The 16,796-nt window shown below is 42.9% G+C and overlaps 1 protein-coding gene across 4 annotated transcripts in view; it reads left to right on the top strand.

The window, feature by feature from the left end:
* Positions 1-16,796, top strand: part of COBL (cordon-bleu WH2 repeat protein) — a 494,130-nt gene that overhangs the window by 199,520 nt on the left and 277,814 nt on the right. For all 4 annotated transcript variants that reach the window (XM_077491755.1, XM_077491756.1, XM_077491754.1 and 1 more), the window contains one exon: positions 7,173-7,401. In XM_077491755.1, the coding sequence (XP_077347881.1) occupies positions 7,173-7,401 (229 nt within the window). The remainder of the gene's footprint in view (positions 1-7,172; positions 7,402-16,796) is intronic.

The following is a 16,796-nucleotide window of genomic DNA, read 5'->3' on the forward strand; positions in this document are numbered from 1 at the left end:
CCTGCTGCGCTTTCGGACAGGACACTGGACGAGGGGCAAGCCAACAGTTTGATTGTAAATTGGGCAAGCTCTGGCCAGAGGTCAAGCCTGCCCACCCAGTAGTCCAGGGGTTCATCACTCCTCAGAGCGTCCACATCGGCCGTTAACCCGATGTAGTCAGACACCTGTCGGTCTAGGCGTTCCCTGATGCTGGATCCGGATGACATCTGTCGATGGGTCGGCTGAAAGAATGATCTCATATCAGAAGTGACCAACACACCTTCAAACCGCCCTCTTCTTGCAGGCGCTGTTGGATTGGTACCTGCAACTCTTTCTCTGGGAGTGGGAATTCCTCTTCTGCCAGCGCACGCAAAAGCAGAATGCAGCATTTCTCAAAGCAAGGCCTGGAAGTGCTCCATTCTGACAGCCCTCTGTGACGGTGGTAACATTTCTGCCATTTTGTGTTTGTACCGGGGGTCTAAATACGTTGCCACCCAGTACTGGTCCTTGACCCTTATGCTTTTTATACGGGGGTCCCTGTTAAAATACTGGAGCATGAAGGCCCCCATTTGCACTAAACTGGAAGCAGTGTGGTGTCCTGGCTCCTGCTCATCATCCAGGATAATGTCGTCCTCGTTCTCCTCTCCCCATCTACGCACAACAACAGGGATCCCAGAAAGGTTTAAAGCATGCTCTTCTTGGTCCTCCTCATCCGCCCCGGCACCATCCTCCTCTGACTCCTCTTCAGACTCCTGTTGTTGACTTGTCTCAGATAGAGTAGCCCCCCTGGGAATTCATCCAGCATTGCGACTTCCGCATCTTCCTGCTCCTCCACGGCTTGATCAATGACACAACGCAATGCACGCTCCATAAAGAAGGCATAAGGTACCATGTCACTGATGGCGCCATGGCTGCGACTGACCAGTTTGGTGATCTCATCAAATGGCTGCAGAAGTCTGCATGCATCGCGCATGAGCAGCCACTGGCGTGGTGAAAAAAACCAAGCTCCCCAGAAGCTGTTCTGCCGCGGAGTTCGTACAGGTAGACGTTAACTGCACGTTTCTGCTGGAGCAGCCTATCAAGCATATAGAAGGTTGAGTTCCATCTCGTCGGGCAATCGCAAATAAGACGTCTGACTGGCAGATTGTGTCGCCGCTGAATGTCAGCATGGCAAGCCATGGCCGTGTAAGATCTTGTGAAATGGGCCGAGATTTTCCTTGCCTGCTGCAAGATGTCTGGGACCCCAGGGTAATGGACAAAGAATCGCTGCATGAACAAGTTTAAGACGTGTGCCATGCATGGCACGTGCATAATTTTGCCCTGTTTCAATGCGCTAAGCAGATTGGCACCGTTGTCACACACCACTTTACCAACTGTCAAATTGAGCGGTGTTAGCCACTGATCTGCCTGTGAACGCAAAGCTAAAAGGAGTGCAGGGCCAGTGTGGCGCTTGGCTTCCAGGCACAACAGACGCAGCACAGCATGGCACCATCTCACCTGGGATGTCGAATAGGTTCTGGGGAGCTTGGGCAGCGCAGCGGAAGAGGCGCTAGCAGTGGAAAAGGAGAAGTCAGCCGAGGAGGAGAGGGAGGAGGATGGAGTAGGAGGAGGAGAAGAAGAGCCTGGCCTGCAGGCAATCCATGGCGGTAAAACCAAATCTACACGGGTGCCACGGGTTACATGCTTGACGGCCGTCAGAAGGTTCACACAGTGGGCAGTAAAAGTGATATACCTTCCCTGCCCGTGTTTGCTAGACCACGTGTCTGTGGTCAGATGTATCTTGGCACCGACACTGTGTGCCAGAGATACATTCACTTGCCACTGAACATGGCCATATAGCTCTGGGATGCCCTTCTGTGAGAAATACTTCCTTCCTGGGATCTTCCATTGTGGTGTTCCAATGGCCACAAATTTTCGAAAGGCCTCCGAGTCCACCAGTTTATATGGCAGTAGTTGGTGGGCTGTCAGTTCTGACAAGCCAGCCGTCAACCGTTGGGCAAGAGGGTTATCTGGCGTCATAATTTTTTTACGCTCAAACATTTGGCCCACGGAAGCCTGCCTTTTTCCAGAAAAACGTGAGGATGGCATGATGAAAGGTGGAGTGGAGGACAATTGTGAGGAGAGAGGAGAAGGAGAAGTAGAAGATGAGGCTGGACAGTGAGAGCCTGGAGTGTGGCTTTGTGGGTTCCATTACTCCCACTGGGCTCAGTGATGGCAGCTCATGTGCCTTCTTAAGGCACTGACTCCCTAGGTGAGTGTTGGGCTTACCGCGACTTATGCGTTGACTGCAAAGATTGCAGATGGCAACACTATTGTCAGCAGCGGACACGTTAAAAAAAGCCCACACTGCGGAGCCATGTGCCTGCGTCCTGGGAGCGCCAGATGTGACCATACATGGTTGATGCCTCTCTCCTGATACATTAGCAGTCTGCTTTGTCCCTCCTGTGCAATGTAAGTTCTTCCTGCTTCTCCTCCCTATCTGCTGGTCCATATCTCCCTCTGAACTCCCCTCCTCTTCCTCTCTTGTGGGCACCCACGTGACATCACTAGACACGTCATTATCAACGTCACCTTCCTCACCGCTATAATTAGAGATCTCGGAGTAGGCAGCAACAGCAGGGACCAACCTCCTCCTTGGGCTGATCTGGGTACTGTCGTCAGACTGCTGAGTGGCGTTTGTTGCTACCACCTCTTCCTGATCCAATGCCAAGAGTGGCTGTGCATCGGAAATGTCTTGATATGGATCGGAAAATAATTCCTGTGACTCAAGCGGAAGGTATATGGTGGTGGTGGTGTTGGTGGTAGTGTCTTTGGGAGTGCACACAGCAGAGAGTGAAGAAGAGGGTGCAGATAGAGACGATGAGGAGGGTGCAGAAGAGTAAGGCTGAGTGAGCCACTCAACCAAGTCTGGTGCATCCTTTGACGTAATCGCACGCACCTTCTGCAATTTGCCACTTTGGCTCAAGCCTGTTGCTCCTGCCCTACCCCTACCACCCCTGCGGAAGGGCCTGCCTCTTCCTCTGCCTGTCATTTTTTAAATGACCCTGTGACAAAAGTCTCTAGAGAAGTGCAGTATGTATGTGGAAGAAGGTATATAACACCCTGCTTCAATCTGTCGTTTTTGGGGGCCACTGGTCTATCACACCAGTTATAATAGTTTTTTTTATTGCGTTTGTCACTTTTTGTAGTATCACTGCAGAACCGCTCAACAGTCACAATGCTGCACAGTGGAAATGCACTATACTATGCTTACTATATATATATATTTTATACGTGTATTACACACCTATATACTGTACACCAAATAGTACACCTATACCAGTCCTTAAAGGGACCTTTGTGGACCGCCAGCTCGTCCCCACCCCCTTTCATGACCGGCCAGGCTGCGTGCTCAGATAAGGGTCTGGTATGGACTTTGGGGTGACCTCCACGTTTTTTCGGCGTAGGGGGTTCCCCTTAAAATCCATACAAGGCAACGGGGCTTGCAATCTCGCCGATGAAAGCTTCAAGATTGACTTCCCTTTCTAGTCCCGTCGTATCTGGAGTCACGTTCAAAATGAACGGACTTTAGTCCTTGTGTGGGCAAGTCTGTTCATTTTGAAAGTCTGTCTGGAAGTCCGCCAGACCTAGTCTGCCGAAAAGTTAATTTGTCTGTGCGCAAGTCCGCTCATTCGGAAAGTGCGTCAGACCTCCACCGAAAGTCCCTCGGGAAGACCGTCGGACCAAGTCCGTCGAAATGTCCGGTTGTGTGAACGCGGCATTACTGCATGTGTCCCCTATAGTAAGTACTACATTTCATATTTGTGTTATTTTTCCACATTTTCTTGAGTTTGATCGTAGATACAAATTACAGTGCCTTGAAAACGTATTCATACTCCTTTAAATTTTCCACATTTTGTTAAGTTACAACCAGAAACGTAAATTAATTTTATTGGGATTTTATGTGATAAACCAACACAAAGTGGCACATAATTGTAAGATAGAAGGAAAATAATAAATGGTTTTGAAAACTGTTTACAAATAAATATGTGAAAAGTGTGGCATGCATTTCAGCCCCCCTGAGTCAATACTTTGTAGAACCACCTTTCACTGCAATTACAGCTGCAAATTTTTTGTTATGTCTCTACGAGCTTTGTACACCTAGAGAGTGACATTTTTGCCCATTCTTCTTTTCAAAATAGCTCAAGCTCTGTCAGATTGGATGGAGAGTGTCTGTGAACAGCAATTTTCAAGTCTTGCCATAGATTCTCAATTGGATTAAATTCTGGACTTTGACTGGGCTATTCTAACACATGAATATGCTTTGATCTAAACCATTACATTGTAGCTCTGGCTGTATGTTTAGCGTCATTGTCCTGCTGTCTCAAGTCTTTTGCAGGCTCTAATGCCGTGTACACACGATCGGACTTTCCGGCAGAAAAAGTCAGATGGAATCATTTCATCAGATATTCTGATCATGTGTGGGCTTCAGCAGACTTTTTTTTCGAAAATTCTGACGGACCTAGAAATAGAACACGTTTTAAATCTTTTCAGACGGAATCAATTTCTATCGGGAAAACTGTTCGTCTGTATGCTGTTCCGGCGGACCAAAAACGATGCAAAGGCAGCTATTGGCTACTGGCTATTGAACTTCCTTTTTCTAGTCCCGTCATACGTGTTGTATGTCACTGCATTCTAAATGATCGGACTTTGGTGTGATCGCGTGTAGGCAAGTCCGTTTTAGTGGAACTGCGTCTGAAAAACCGTCAGAGTTTATTTTGACAGAAGAAAATTGTCGTGTGTACGTGGCATAATCTTTCTTCTAAGATTGCCCTGTATTTGGCTCCATCCATCTTTCCATCAATTCTGCCCCGCTTCCCTGTCCCTGCTGAAGAAAAGCATCCCCACAATATGTTGCTGCCACCTTGTTTCACGGTGGAGATGATGTGTGCAGGGTGATGTGCACTGTTAGTTTTCCGCCACACATAGCATTTTGCTTTTAGGCCAAAAAGTTCACTTTTGGTCTCATTTGACCAGAGCACCTTCTTCCACATGTTTGCTGTGTCCCCCACATGACTTCTCACAAACTACAAACTGGACTTCTTTTTGGCTTTCTTGCAACAATGGCTTTCTTCTTGCCACTAATAGTTGTCCTGTGGACAGATTCTCCCACCTGAGCTGTGGATCTCTGCAGCTCCTCCAGAATTACCATGGGCCTCTTGGCTGCTTTTCTGATTAATGCTCTCCTTGCCCAGCCTGTCAGTTTAGGTGGACGGCCATGTCTTGGTAGGTTTGCAGTTGTGCCATACTCTTTCAATTTTTGGATGATGAATTGAACAGTGCTTTGTGAGTTGTTCAAAGCTTAGGATATTTTTTTTTTATCACCTAACCCTGCTTTAAACTCCCCCACATATTTATTTCTGACCTGTCTGATGTTTTCCTTAGCCTTCATGGTGCTGTTTGTTCACTACGTTTCTCTAACAAAACTCTGAGGGCTTCACAGAACAGCTGCATTTATACTGAAATTAAATTACACACAGGTGGACTCTATTTGTTAATTATGTAACTTCTGAAGCCAATTGGTTCCACTAGATTTTAGTTAGGGGTATCAGAGTAAAGGGGGGCTGAATACAAATGCACGCCACACTTTTGAGATATGTATTTGTAAAAAAACTGTTGAAAACCATTTACCATTTTCCTTCCACTTCACAATTATTTGCCACTTTATGTTGGTCTATCACATAAAATCCCAATAAAATATATTTACGTTTTTAGTTGAATAGTAATAAAATGTGGAAAATTTCAAGGGGCATGAATACATTTTCAATGCACTGTAAATGGAAAAGCTAATAGCATCAAATAGTGGCAGGTTGTATTCATAGTCTTTATGACCTCAGTTGGCTAAAGATCATAAATGAACATTTACTGAAATGTAAAAATGATTCATAAAACATGCAATTTGGAAGCCAAGATAGATTCATTTTCTCAATTTTATGTATTGCAATTTGGTTGAAAATCCATAGTTAATGGTTGATAAACTGATAGATGGCCTCGTGAAGTTATTTGATTATGCGTAGCCTTCTTCACAATAAAAAACACAAAAATGAATTAAAAAAAAAAGTCAAAAGTAAAAACATCCAAAAGATGAGAGATTGCTGCCGAAAGCCACTGACAGCAGCCCCAGCTGACTCAGAGCTGTCACTCAAGTGACACTGTTGTATTCTTGTTCGCATCTTTAAAAGTTTATGTAGGGAAGGAGGAGTTAGGGCAGGAAAGACAATAATGACACTATCCCAAAAGAATAGAAAGCTATTACATGGCAGAAGGGAGGGGACTATGCTAGAGAATTGACCCAGATTTTTTTTTTGCAAAGTACATTGCAAGTGAATTAAAAAATAATTAAAAGGAAAAAAAAAAAAACACTGCAAGTAAGCATTTAAATTAATTCATTTTTCTTTGCTTTTACTTGCAAATTTGGGGACAGTAGATCTTTGAGTTTACATACAAAATCTATATATGCTTTAAATATCTTACTAGTATGTTATAGTGTTCAGGGACTTTGTTCAATGCATGGCTATACTGTACATTTCAGAATTAGGTTTATCTATAAAGGATTTCCGTGCTTTTGAGCAGCCAGTTTAAGGTATTGTTTTTTTTTATCCAAGTATGTCATGAGAATTGTATTATGAGCTCTGTGAGTACTGGAGTTTATTTCAGTTGGCTTTGTTTTGTGTGAATCAACAATGTAATGCATATTTTTGTACTACATCTTACATAATACAAAACGCTTTGTTGTTTTTTTTTTGTTTTTTTGTTTTTTTATTCCTGAGCTGGTTACATTCTTTAGCTTGTATGCCTTCATCATCACTGATGCATAAAGACCTGCAAGCTTCTCCTTTACTCAGGTGAATCCTCCTAACACATTGTCAACATGCCAGGCATAGGAAATGTAAAATAAATCCAGGTGTGATTGTGCTTTTCATTTGTGTATTGAGCACCTTTCAGCTTTGTACACCCAGCCAGCCAGCTCTTTTTTCAATTGACCTGATCCACCCCCTTTTCAAGCTAGATGTTAATGAGTCACTGGATCTGTATGAAAGGTATCATGTGAACGTAGGAAGACCATTTTGCTTTCCATCACACTGTACAGTGGCAGAATGTAGACAGGGTGGACAGATTCCAATGGTTTGGCCTTTGTGTTTTGTATTCCCCAGAAAACTGTCCGGCTGATTGTTAACTATCTTGGCACCCAGAAAGCTGTTGTGAGAGTCAATCCAGCGGTGCCATTGTTGAACATTCTTCCAGCTGTGTGCGAAAAGTGTGAATTTCATCATGAAAATGTCACCCTGTTGAGAGATGCAATCAGCAGAGAGGAACTAGACATGTCCCAGTCCTTGAATGATCTGGGTGTTAAAGAGCTGTATGCCTGGAACAACAAGCAAGGTAAGTGGCCAGTGACTCACAGCTCCATTTAAAAACTAAAAACCTTGTGTATTTCCTGTATATTGCTGCTATTATTCGTAAATTCCAAATTGTTCCCATTGGTCTGCTCCCCTTTTCAGAGACCTAAAAGTCAATGCTATGTTTTTGAAATCTTTGAAACATCCGCAGGATAACTAACATCCTAGGGATTCTCTTACATATTCTATTAAGTGATCTTCTCTTTGTTGTTTAATATTTGTTTAAACCAATGGCTAACAGTTATAGGAAAATAATTAAAGGTAGATTACAATACGTCATAAAGTCAGATCATTTTTAAGGGAGGTAATTATGACCAAGATGTGCTGTGAATTTGTTACTTAATTTTGTATTTTATTTTTTTATTCACATTTTATTCACATTTTTTTATTCACAGATAGATAATGTATAGAGTGAAACTGTGTGAGTGTACACTTCCCTCCAGACACAACACATACCTTATCCAAACAATTTAACCATAACTAAAGTACCTGAATTCACATGGTAAAATTCTACTAGTTCATCTATGTCAGGGCCTCGGCTAGTACTGGCATGAATGGCATGAATGCATACCACATAAGCAGTAACACCAAAAAGTGTGAAATACCTAATTTAAGTGAATTCAGACTGAATAACTGTTATGCTGCGTACACACAATCTGAATTTTTGTTGGAAAAAGATGGTTTGCATACACACGGTCACACCAAATTTCGACCGTCAAGAACGCGGTGACGTACAACACGTATGACGGGACTAGAAAAAGGAAGTTCAATACCAATAGCTTCCATCTCCTAATTGAATCTGAGCATGTGTGAGTTTTTGCATGTCGGAATTGCATACACACGATCGGAATTTCCGATAAAGTTTTTCCGTCTGAAAAATTGAGAACATGCTCTCAAATGTTTGCTGGCGGGAATTCGGCCAGCTAAATTCCGATGGAGCATACACACGATCGCATTTTCCGATGAAAAGCTCTTATCTGTCTTTTGATGGCCGAAATTCCGATCATGTGTACTAATGGAAATACTATAAACAGCTGACTAAAGATTGATCATTTGAATGTTGGAGATGTGGTTCTAAATAGAGTACAGTCAAGAATAGGCATCTAATAGGCAAAAATCTGAATCTCCACCCTTAAATTATTATAATTGTGCAGCCTTACCTCTCAGGGAAAGATGTACTGTATGTGCCGTGCTGTTATTCACTTGTTTCCTGCACCTGTTGGAGTAGAAATGTCAGACCAGTGTAATGCTGCGTACACACGGTCGGAGAATCCGTCGGAATGCGTCTTATCGGACCGTGTTGTCAGATAATCCGACTGTGTGTGGTATGCATCGGACTGATTCCATCCGAATCTCCGTCGGACCCAATTTTCCAACATGTTGGAAATATTTCCTGACCAACTGGCCCGGTCGGATGTAATCCGATCATGTGTAGAGAATTTTGATCGGACCAAGTGCCACGCATGCTCAGATCAAATTCCTACATCAAAGCTATTGGCTACTAGCCTGAATGTAGTCCCATCGTAACGAAATTACGTCATCACGTTCTGAAAGATCGGATTTTTTGACAACTTAGTCCGACCGTGTGTATGCAACAGTTTCGGACACAATCCGTCAGACTAAATCTGACAGACAAAATCCGAAGGATTTGGTTGTGGAAATCTCCGACCATGTGTACAGGGGCTTAAACTGCAAGGCTCCCATATAAAGGCCCACTGGTCTCCTTCAGAGCTGTTCGAGATGCTGGAGGAGAGAAAAAAAGTCAATAATTAAGTAATAAAAAATAGCTATCCATGAGAGCTAAGGCTTCACTACTATAACAATTCAAATGTAGAGATTTGGAACATATTAAAGCCATTCCATTTTATGTCTTTCCATGTTGGTATTGTCTGGCAGATTTTGTGTCCAGTAGGCTTTGATGCTGGACAATGCATTGATGTGCTATGACTGTTTGCGTAAATGTATTATATTTTCTGGACTACCAATTTAGAGACTTCCTTTGTTCTGTAATTTTGTTCAAGTGGCACTAAACTCTGGTTTAAAAAAAAATCTATTGAAATACCATATGCATTCTTAAATTAAATGTGCCTTCTATTGTACTCTGCCTCTTCCAAATTCTTTTTTTTTTTGCCTCTGTGATCTGACTTCCTAATAGAGGATAGTTTGTTATCAAGTTATCATAGGTCCCGCTGTATGTAATATTGTAGCCATACTCATTTTCTCAGTCCAGAGATGAAAAAGGATTATTGACTGTGGACTGTGGGATTGCTAGTGTACATAGAGCAGTGCACGTGAAAGCAACTTGTTTCAAACAAAAGGCTGAGGGGAAAATGAGAAGTGTGTTAGCTTGTGGAGGATGTTACACAGGCATAGAACACAGCAAGAAAAAACGTATTAAAAAATTGATTACAAGGCCTCTAAGCTGTGAAGAAGTGTATGGATTATTTTTGGAGACTAAGGATAGCATTTTGTATCACTTTAACCACTTTCAGACCGGACCATTTTGCTGGCTTAAGACCAGACCACTTTTTGCGATTCGGCACTGCGTCGCTTTAACTGACAATTTTGCGGTCGTGTGACGTGGCTCCCAAACAAAAATGACGTCCTTTTTTTCCCACAAATAGAGATTTCTTTCGGTGGTATTCGATCACCTCTAGGTTTTTTATTTTTTGCGATATAAACAAAAATAGAGCGACAATTTTGAAAAAAACGCATTATTTTTTACTTTTTGCTTTAATAAATATCCCCCAAAAATATATAAAAAAAAAATGTTTTCCTCAGTTTAGGCCGATACGTATTCATCTACATCTTTTTAGTTAAAAAAATCGCAATAAGCGATTATTGATTGGTTTGCGTAAAATGTATAGCGTTTACAAAATAGGGGATAGTTTTATGGCATTTTTATTAATAATTTTTGTTTTTACTAGTAATGGCGGCGATCAGCGATTTTTTTTTGTGACTTCGACATTATGGCGCACACATCGGAAATTTTTGACACATTTTTGGGACCATTGTCATTTATACAGCAATCAGTGCTATACAAATGCACTGATTCCTGTGTAAATGACACTGGAAATGAAGGGGTTAACCAGGGGGTGGCAGTGTAGGGGTTAAGTGTTCCTAGGGGCGTGTTACTAACTGTGGGGGGCTGGGCTTTGTGTTAGTGAACACTGATCTCAGCTCCAATCACATGGAGCAGAGATCAGCATCACTTGTTGTTGGGCAGAACGGGGAGATGCTGTTTACAAAGGCATCTCCCCGCTCACCCTCCCTGTGAGACGATCGCGGGGGTCCCTGCGGCGATCGAGTCCACGGGATCCACAACCAGCCTCACGGGGTCCCAACCGACACGCATGCACCGGTCGGGAACTGGTTAAAGGTTAGGTTTATCTTTTTAAAACAGGTTACACCGGTATATAGGTGGATATATATCACATATTTTCGAGCAACTGACCCCCTCTCCCCCAAACTCTTCCCCTGTGACTGCAGGTGGGGCTTCCTGTCCGCTGCAGCCACTGTGACATTTTAAAATCATCACAGCAGCCCGTCATTCATTTGAATAAAGAAATTACAAGTCCCATCTTCCACCACAGCAGATGGCTTGTAGGTCCCAATGGCCTGCGAGGGCGCTCATGAGCCACCTTATAGTTCATTGACACTTCTTATAGCTTAGAAAATGACAGAATGTACAGAGCCTAACATTGCACTCGCAATCCCCTGATCGCAGGTGCAGTGTTTTGCAGACTCTTTTATTTTATCCATAAAGCTGGACTTACCCTGATTCCAGTTACTTCTATCTGAAATATAATATCTGTTATAACCAATTAAATTACATTTGTTTTATTATCCCCAAAAATGTTAGGGCAATGGTAGATACATGTCAAATCTAGTGCCGCGTACACACGATCAGAATTTCGACCTGCAAAAGACCGATGAGAGCTTTTCATCGGAAAATGTGACAGTGTGTATGCTCCATCAGAATTTAGCTGGCCGAGTTCCCACCAGCAAAAATTTAAGAGCATGTTCTCAATTTTTCCGACGGAAATTCCGATAGTGTGTATGCAATTCCAACGCACAAAAACTCACACATGCTTAGATTCAACTACGAGATGGATGCTATTGGCTACTGGGTATTGAACATCCTTTTTCTAGTCCCGTCGTGCGTGATGTACGTCACTGTGTTCTTGGCGGTTGGAATTTGGTGTGACCGTGTGTAGGCAAGACAGCTTGAGCGCAATCCCGTCGGAATTCCGTTGGGAAAACCATCAAAGCTTTTTCCGACCAAAATTCCGTTTGTGTGTACGTGGCATAATTCTTTATTGTACTGGGAGTTGGGGGGTTGTTAATATGGAGACCAAAGTAACTCCACCCCTCATACTGGGGGAACGTAATGAGAATGGCAGAGCTGGAGTTATAAGGGGTCAAAAAAGGCATTTCCTCTGGGCCCACTGACAAAAAGGAGCCCCTGCTATACAAAAATATAATAAATACTTTTTTTTTATTTATGCCTGCAATAATCGGTCAATGTTTTGGCTCTGGCATTGTAACAGTTTTAAACAAATTTTGGCTGCTCAAATGAACCACAGATATAGTGCTCACCCCCGTGAGGAACATAGTCTACAATTACATATGTGCGTGTCCTGATAACTGCATAATGGTGTTGTGTCATGCAATTGTAAAATGTGTCACCGTCATTGATAAAGTACACCAACTCCATAGGTATTGATTAGTTGGTTAGCTTAAATAAACTTAAAAGGGTTGAACTGACAGGCTCATAGTATAATGTGTAAATTGTTGAGTCAGCCATTGTTATCTATGGAAACTAAAGAGTATATGGCAGCATAGCTATATTCTTTGTAATTCTTACTTAAAAAACGACTTGAAGTATTGTTAGCATGTATTTACATATATACTGGTATTTACTACAGATATTTAAGTCATTTCACTTTCTAAGTATGTATAACTTGTCGGTTCCAGTGACACGCAATAAACCAAGTTTGATGTGTAAATACTGTAATTTGCCATGCATTTTAATTCCTGTGTATGAGGGACCCACCTACCTCAAGTCCTGCAGACCATGTCAATTCTAAATCTGGCCTTGAGGCTAGCCTGGGCCTGGGCTCTTTGAGACAGGTGGACTCCACCAGTGGATCTGCCTTCTCAGCAGGGGATCTGTCTGCTGATCCCCGATGAGCAACAGATAATAGGTCCGTGTCTGCTCCGCTTACGCAGAGTGGACACAGACACAGCCCGCTTTCCTCTATGCACCATCGGATAGAAAGGTACTGACTGTCCGTTTACATCCGACTGTCATCTGATCTGCCAGACGGATGGGGAACGGATCCCTTATCTGTCTGTTTTTTTGGATTGGATGTCTGCAGGTGTAAACGAACATATGTCCCTTTACATCTGTTGCTCCATAGAGGGCAATGGACGGTCCAATTGGGTCTGCCAAAAAAACTGACAGTCAAACCCTATCATCAAACCCAATCATCATGTGAAATGAGCCTATGAGGTCAAAATTTCATGTCATTGCCTCCCACCATTTATCTACAAGTTGACTGCAAATAAGTACACTTGCCAGAATTGTATTTATTAATTTTTTTAAGTGTCAAACTGGTGGCCCTCCAGCTGTTGTGGAGCTATAAGTCCCATCATGCCTCTGGGTGTCATGCTTGTACCTGTCAGCCTTGCAATGCCTCATGGGAATTGTAGTTCCGCAACAGCTGGAGGGCCGTCAGTTTGACCCCTTTTGTTTACTCTACTGGGCAATTACAGTATTTTTTTAAAGGTTAATTACTTTACCAATAAGGTCTTAACTTTAGCATCTGCATAGCAGTCTGCAAAAAAGCTGCACTGCAGGATGTGTGTACATAGAAATGCCTTGTATGAAATGATTACAAGATATGCCATATGATATTGTGCTTTGAAGTGTTCCCATTTGTCTGCATAACTTTAACTATAACTTAGCTTTGTAATGGATTCTAAAGCAGTATCGTTCGTTATTCACCTTTTAAAAGCTATAACTGTAGTAGGGTGCAAATCTTTTTTGAACCTTTCTTTTGAATGGTGTGTGATTAAACTTACAGTAATGCTTGGAGAAATAATTTGATCGATATCTATTTTTGTGTTTTTGTGGTTTATATTCTACAAGGTGTTCTGCATGTTTTACATTTGTATTATTTCTATTGTTGTACTTGGCCGGCATGATAGCATTAACCAACAGTAGCCGTTTTACCTAGGTTTGTTCTGTTCATTGCTTTTTATATACGCTAAACACACTGCCATTTAAAGGCCATTTGGGATAGGATAACTTTTAGCATGCTCATAACAACATCTGAAATAAAGGTGAATTTTGTTTTGCATGCACCCAGGATTTCACCTTCGCATTTACATCTTTAATCATTGTTAGAATGCGATATTCTTTCTAAATTACTCTTGGAAAAAGAATGACACGTTGTAGCCACCGACTATGTGCTGGGCATGCAGCCAGCGTAGGCAAACAGCTGTCAGTGAAATGTGCTCTGGACTTTGTGAAAGAGGTGTGACAGGGAAAATCAGCCAACATTCTCGCTGGGTGTCTCCCATAGGAGCGGCATGTCGGCAAATTCCTTCATTAATATGTTCTGACTTAATTGTTGGTATGGCTGAAAACTGAAAGCACAATACATATTCTGTTTAAAGGCACAATACACTCTACATTTCAAAGCGTTTATAATCATGATTCTATACTTTTGTTTGAATATATGTGTGTGATGTGTACATTGGTATGTAAAACTAGACCATCTGCCTGGAGTTTGCATGCTCTCCCTGTGCCTGCGTGGGTTTCCTCCGGGTACTCCGGTTTCCTCCCACACTCTAAAGTCATGCTGGTAGGTTAATCTAATCCTGTCCAAATTTGCCCTAGAATATGTATACATGTGTGTTAGGGACCTTAGGTTGTAAGCTGCTTGAGGGTAGGGACTTATGTGAATGAAGTATATATTTGTAAAGGGCTGCGTAAATTGATGGTGCTATATAAGTACATGAAATAAACAAAATAAAAATAAAAATGTTATATATTGCAAACAACTAATCTTTAAATGTGGTGTCTACATGTGTTTTTCTTTTTTTTTCAGGCTCAGTATATTTTCTGCATGTACAGAAAAAAAAAATGTTTATCATTTAGAATTCCAGTGTCCATGTAACTTCCTGCTCACTGAACTGATATATCAAATAATGTTATCAGTTATCAGTTTCCCCCATATTTTCTGTAAATTGCAAAAGAATGCTTCCCTATGAAATGAGGAGAGGACAAGGGGTTGGTAGTTTAAATCAGGAGAGCAGTCTAGGGTAATAATGTTGCTCTTTCATGATGCAGTGCAGTGACTGAGCTTGGTCACCCTGAAGCCGCGTACACATGATCAAACAATCCGGTGGACTAAGAAAGTAGTTTTGCACATCAATCTGTCCGCCGGACTCACATTTATGCGGACAATACAGCCGTGTGTTTGCTAGTCCGGCGGACAATACGGCCGTGTGTGTGCTAGTCCGCCATGCTTTTGAAATAAACAAACTTTTCCCGCCTGGAGAAAAGTTTGCTTATTTTGAGCGCGGCTCCAGGTAGCCGGGACCAGCGAAGGAGGCGTCGCTGGCCCCGTCACCTGGTATGGACTTAAAGGGGAATCCCTACACTGAAAAAACATTGTGGGGGTCCCCCCCTAGGTCCATATCAGACCCTTATCCAAACATGCTACCCGGCCGTCCAGGAAAGGGGGTGGGGACGAGCGAGTGCCCCCCCCTCCTGAGCCATACCAGGCCGCGTGCCCTCAACATGGGGGGATGCTTTGGGGAAGGGGGACTTTCCTCCGTGTGTGGGGGCGAGCCCGTTCATTTCAAAAGTACGGCGGATAGTCAGGCGGACTTAGTCTGCCGCAAAAGTACCGTGTGTGGGCAGGTAGCTTGTTCGGAAAGTCCGGCGGACAGTCCAGCGGTTTGTCCGCCAGACTAAGTCCGCTGGATAGTCTGATACATGTGTACGCGGCATGAGACAGGAAGTGTGTTACTTGAAATAGTGGCTCAATGGTGCAACAACTTTAGGTAGATAATGCTTTTGTACTTTTGAATAAGATATCGAAACTGTACTAATAATATCCCAGTGGGGCATATGGGTGATATGTGAACTGCTTCCGGTAACTGAGGAACTGCCACAAATCTCAGAATGTGAAAGTATTAAAACTAGATACTAGATACTTAACTAGAGGTCGACTGATATATCGGCCGATATTTGTCGTTTTTTAATTAATCGGCATCGGCCGATTGTGCTGATAAAAAGCCGATTTAGAACTACAGCGGGACTTTGAAATGACTTCTGTAATAGAAGTCAGTGTAAGTTGCCTGAGTCGTCATAGAAATGTCTTTCCTCCTCTCTGGGCAGGCTGCCAAGAAAAGAACAGAAAGATACAATGTTTACACTTGAATGAATGAAGTCATCTCTGTGTGTAGAAGTTCTCAGTTTAACCATTTAAAGACTAAATCTTTTCTGACACTTGTTGCTTACAAGTAAAAATCCTGTATTTTCTGCCAGAAAATCACTTAGACCCCCCAAAAATTATATATTTTTTTTTAGCAGAGATCCTAGGGAATAAAATAGCGGTTGTTGCAATATTTTATGTCACACGGCATTTGCACAGAGGTCTTTCAAATGCATTTTTTTTGGGAAAAAAATACACTATTTAAAAAATAAAAATAAAATAAAAACAGTAAGGGCCGGTTCACACTGCGGCGCGAGGCGAGGCGACACGGCTCGCCTCGCCTCGCTCCCGCAAGTCGCCCCCATTCTGTACAATGGAACCGTTCTGAGAGGAGCGACTCGAGTCGCTCCGACTCAGAAAAAAGGTTCCTGTACTACTTTGGGGCGACTTCGGGGGCGACTTGCATTGACTTCTATACAGAAGTCCTCTGCAAGTCGCCGCTGAGGTCCGTGCAGGTCGCGGCGAGGCAAGTCGGAGACGCCTCGCCGCGCATCGCTGTGTGCACCGGCCCTGCACGGACCTCAGCGGCGACTTGCAGAGGACTTCTGTATAGAAGTCAATGCAAGTCGCCCCCGAAGTCGCCCCAAAGTAGTACAGGAACCTTTTTTCTGAGTCGGAGCGACTCGAGTCGCTCCTCTCAGAACGGTTCCATTGTACAGAATGGGGGCGACTTGCGGGAGCGAGGCGAGGCGAGCCGTGTCGCCTCGCCTCGCGCCGCAGTGTGAACCGGCCCTAAAGTTAGCCCATTTTTTTTTTCGTCCAAAAGTTTTGACTACCTGTTTTTATTTAATATATAGTTTTTTTTTTTTTTTTATCTAAATCATACATACAAGTAAACTGATTGGAGGTTTGTTTTGTTTAATAA

Source organism: Lithobates pipiens, unplaced genomic scaffold (assembly GCF_037356315.1).
Source record: "Lithobates pipiens isolate NorthernLeopardFrog02 unplaced genomic scaffold, aLitPip1_a1.2 Scaffold_19, whole genome shotgun sequence".
In the NCBI taxonomy this organism is placed as follows: domain Eukaryota; kingdom Metazoa; phylum Chordata; class Amphibia; order Anura; family Ranidae; genus Lithobates; species Lithobates pipiens.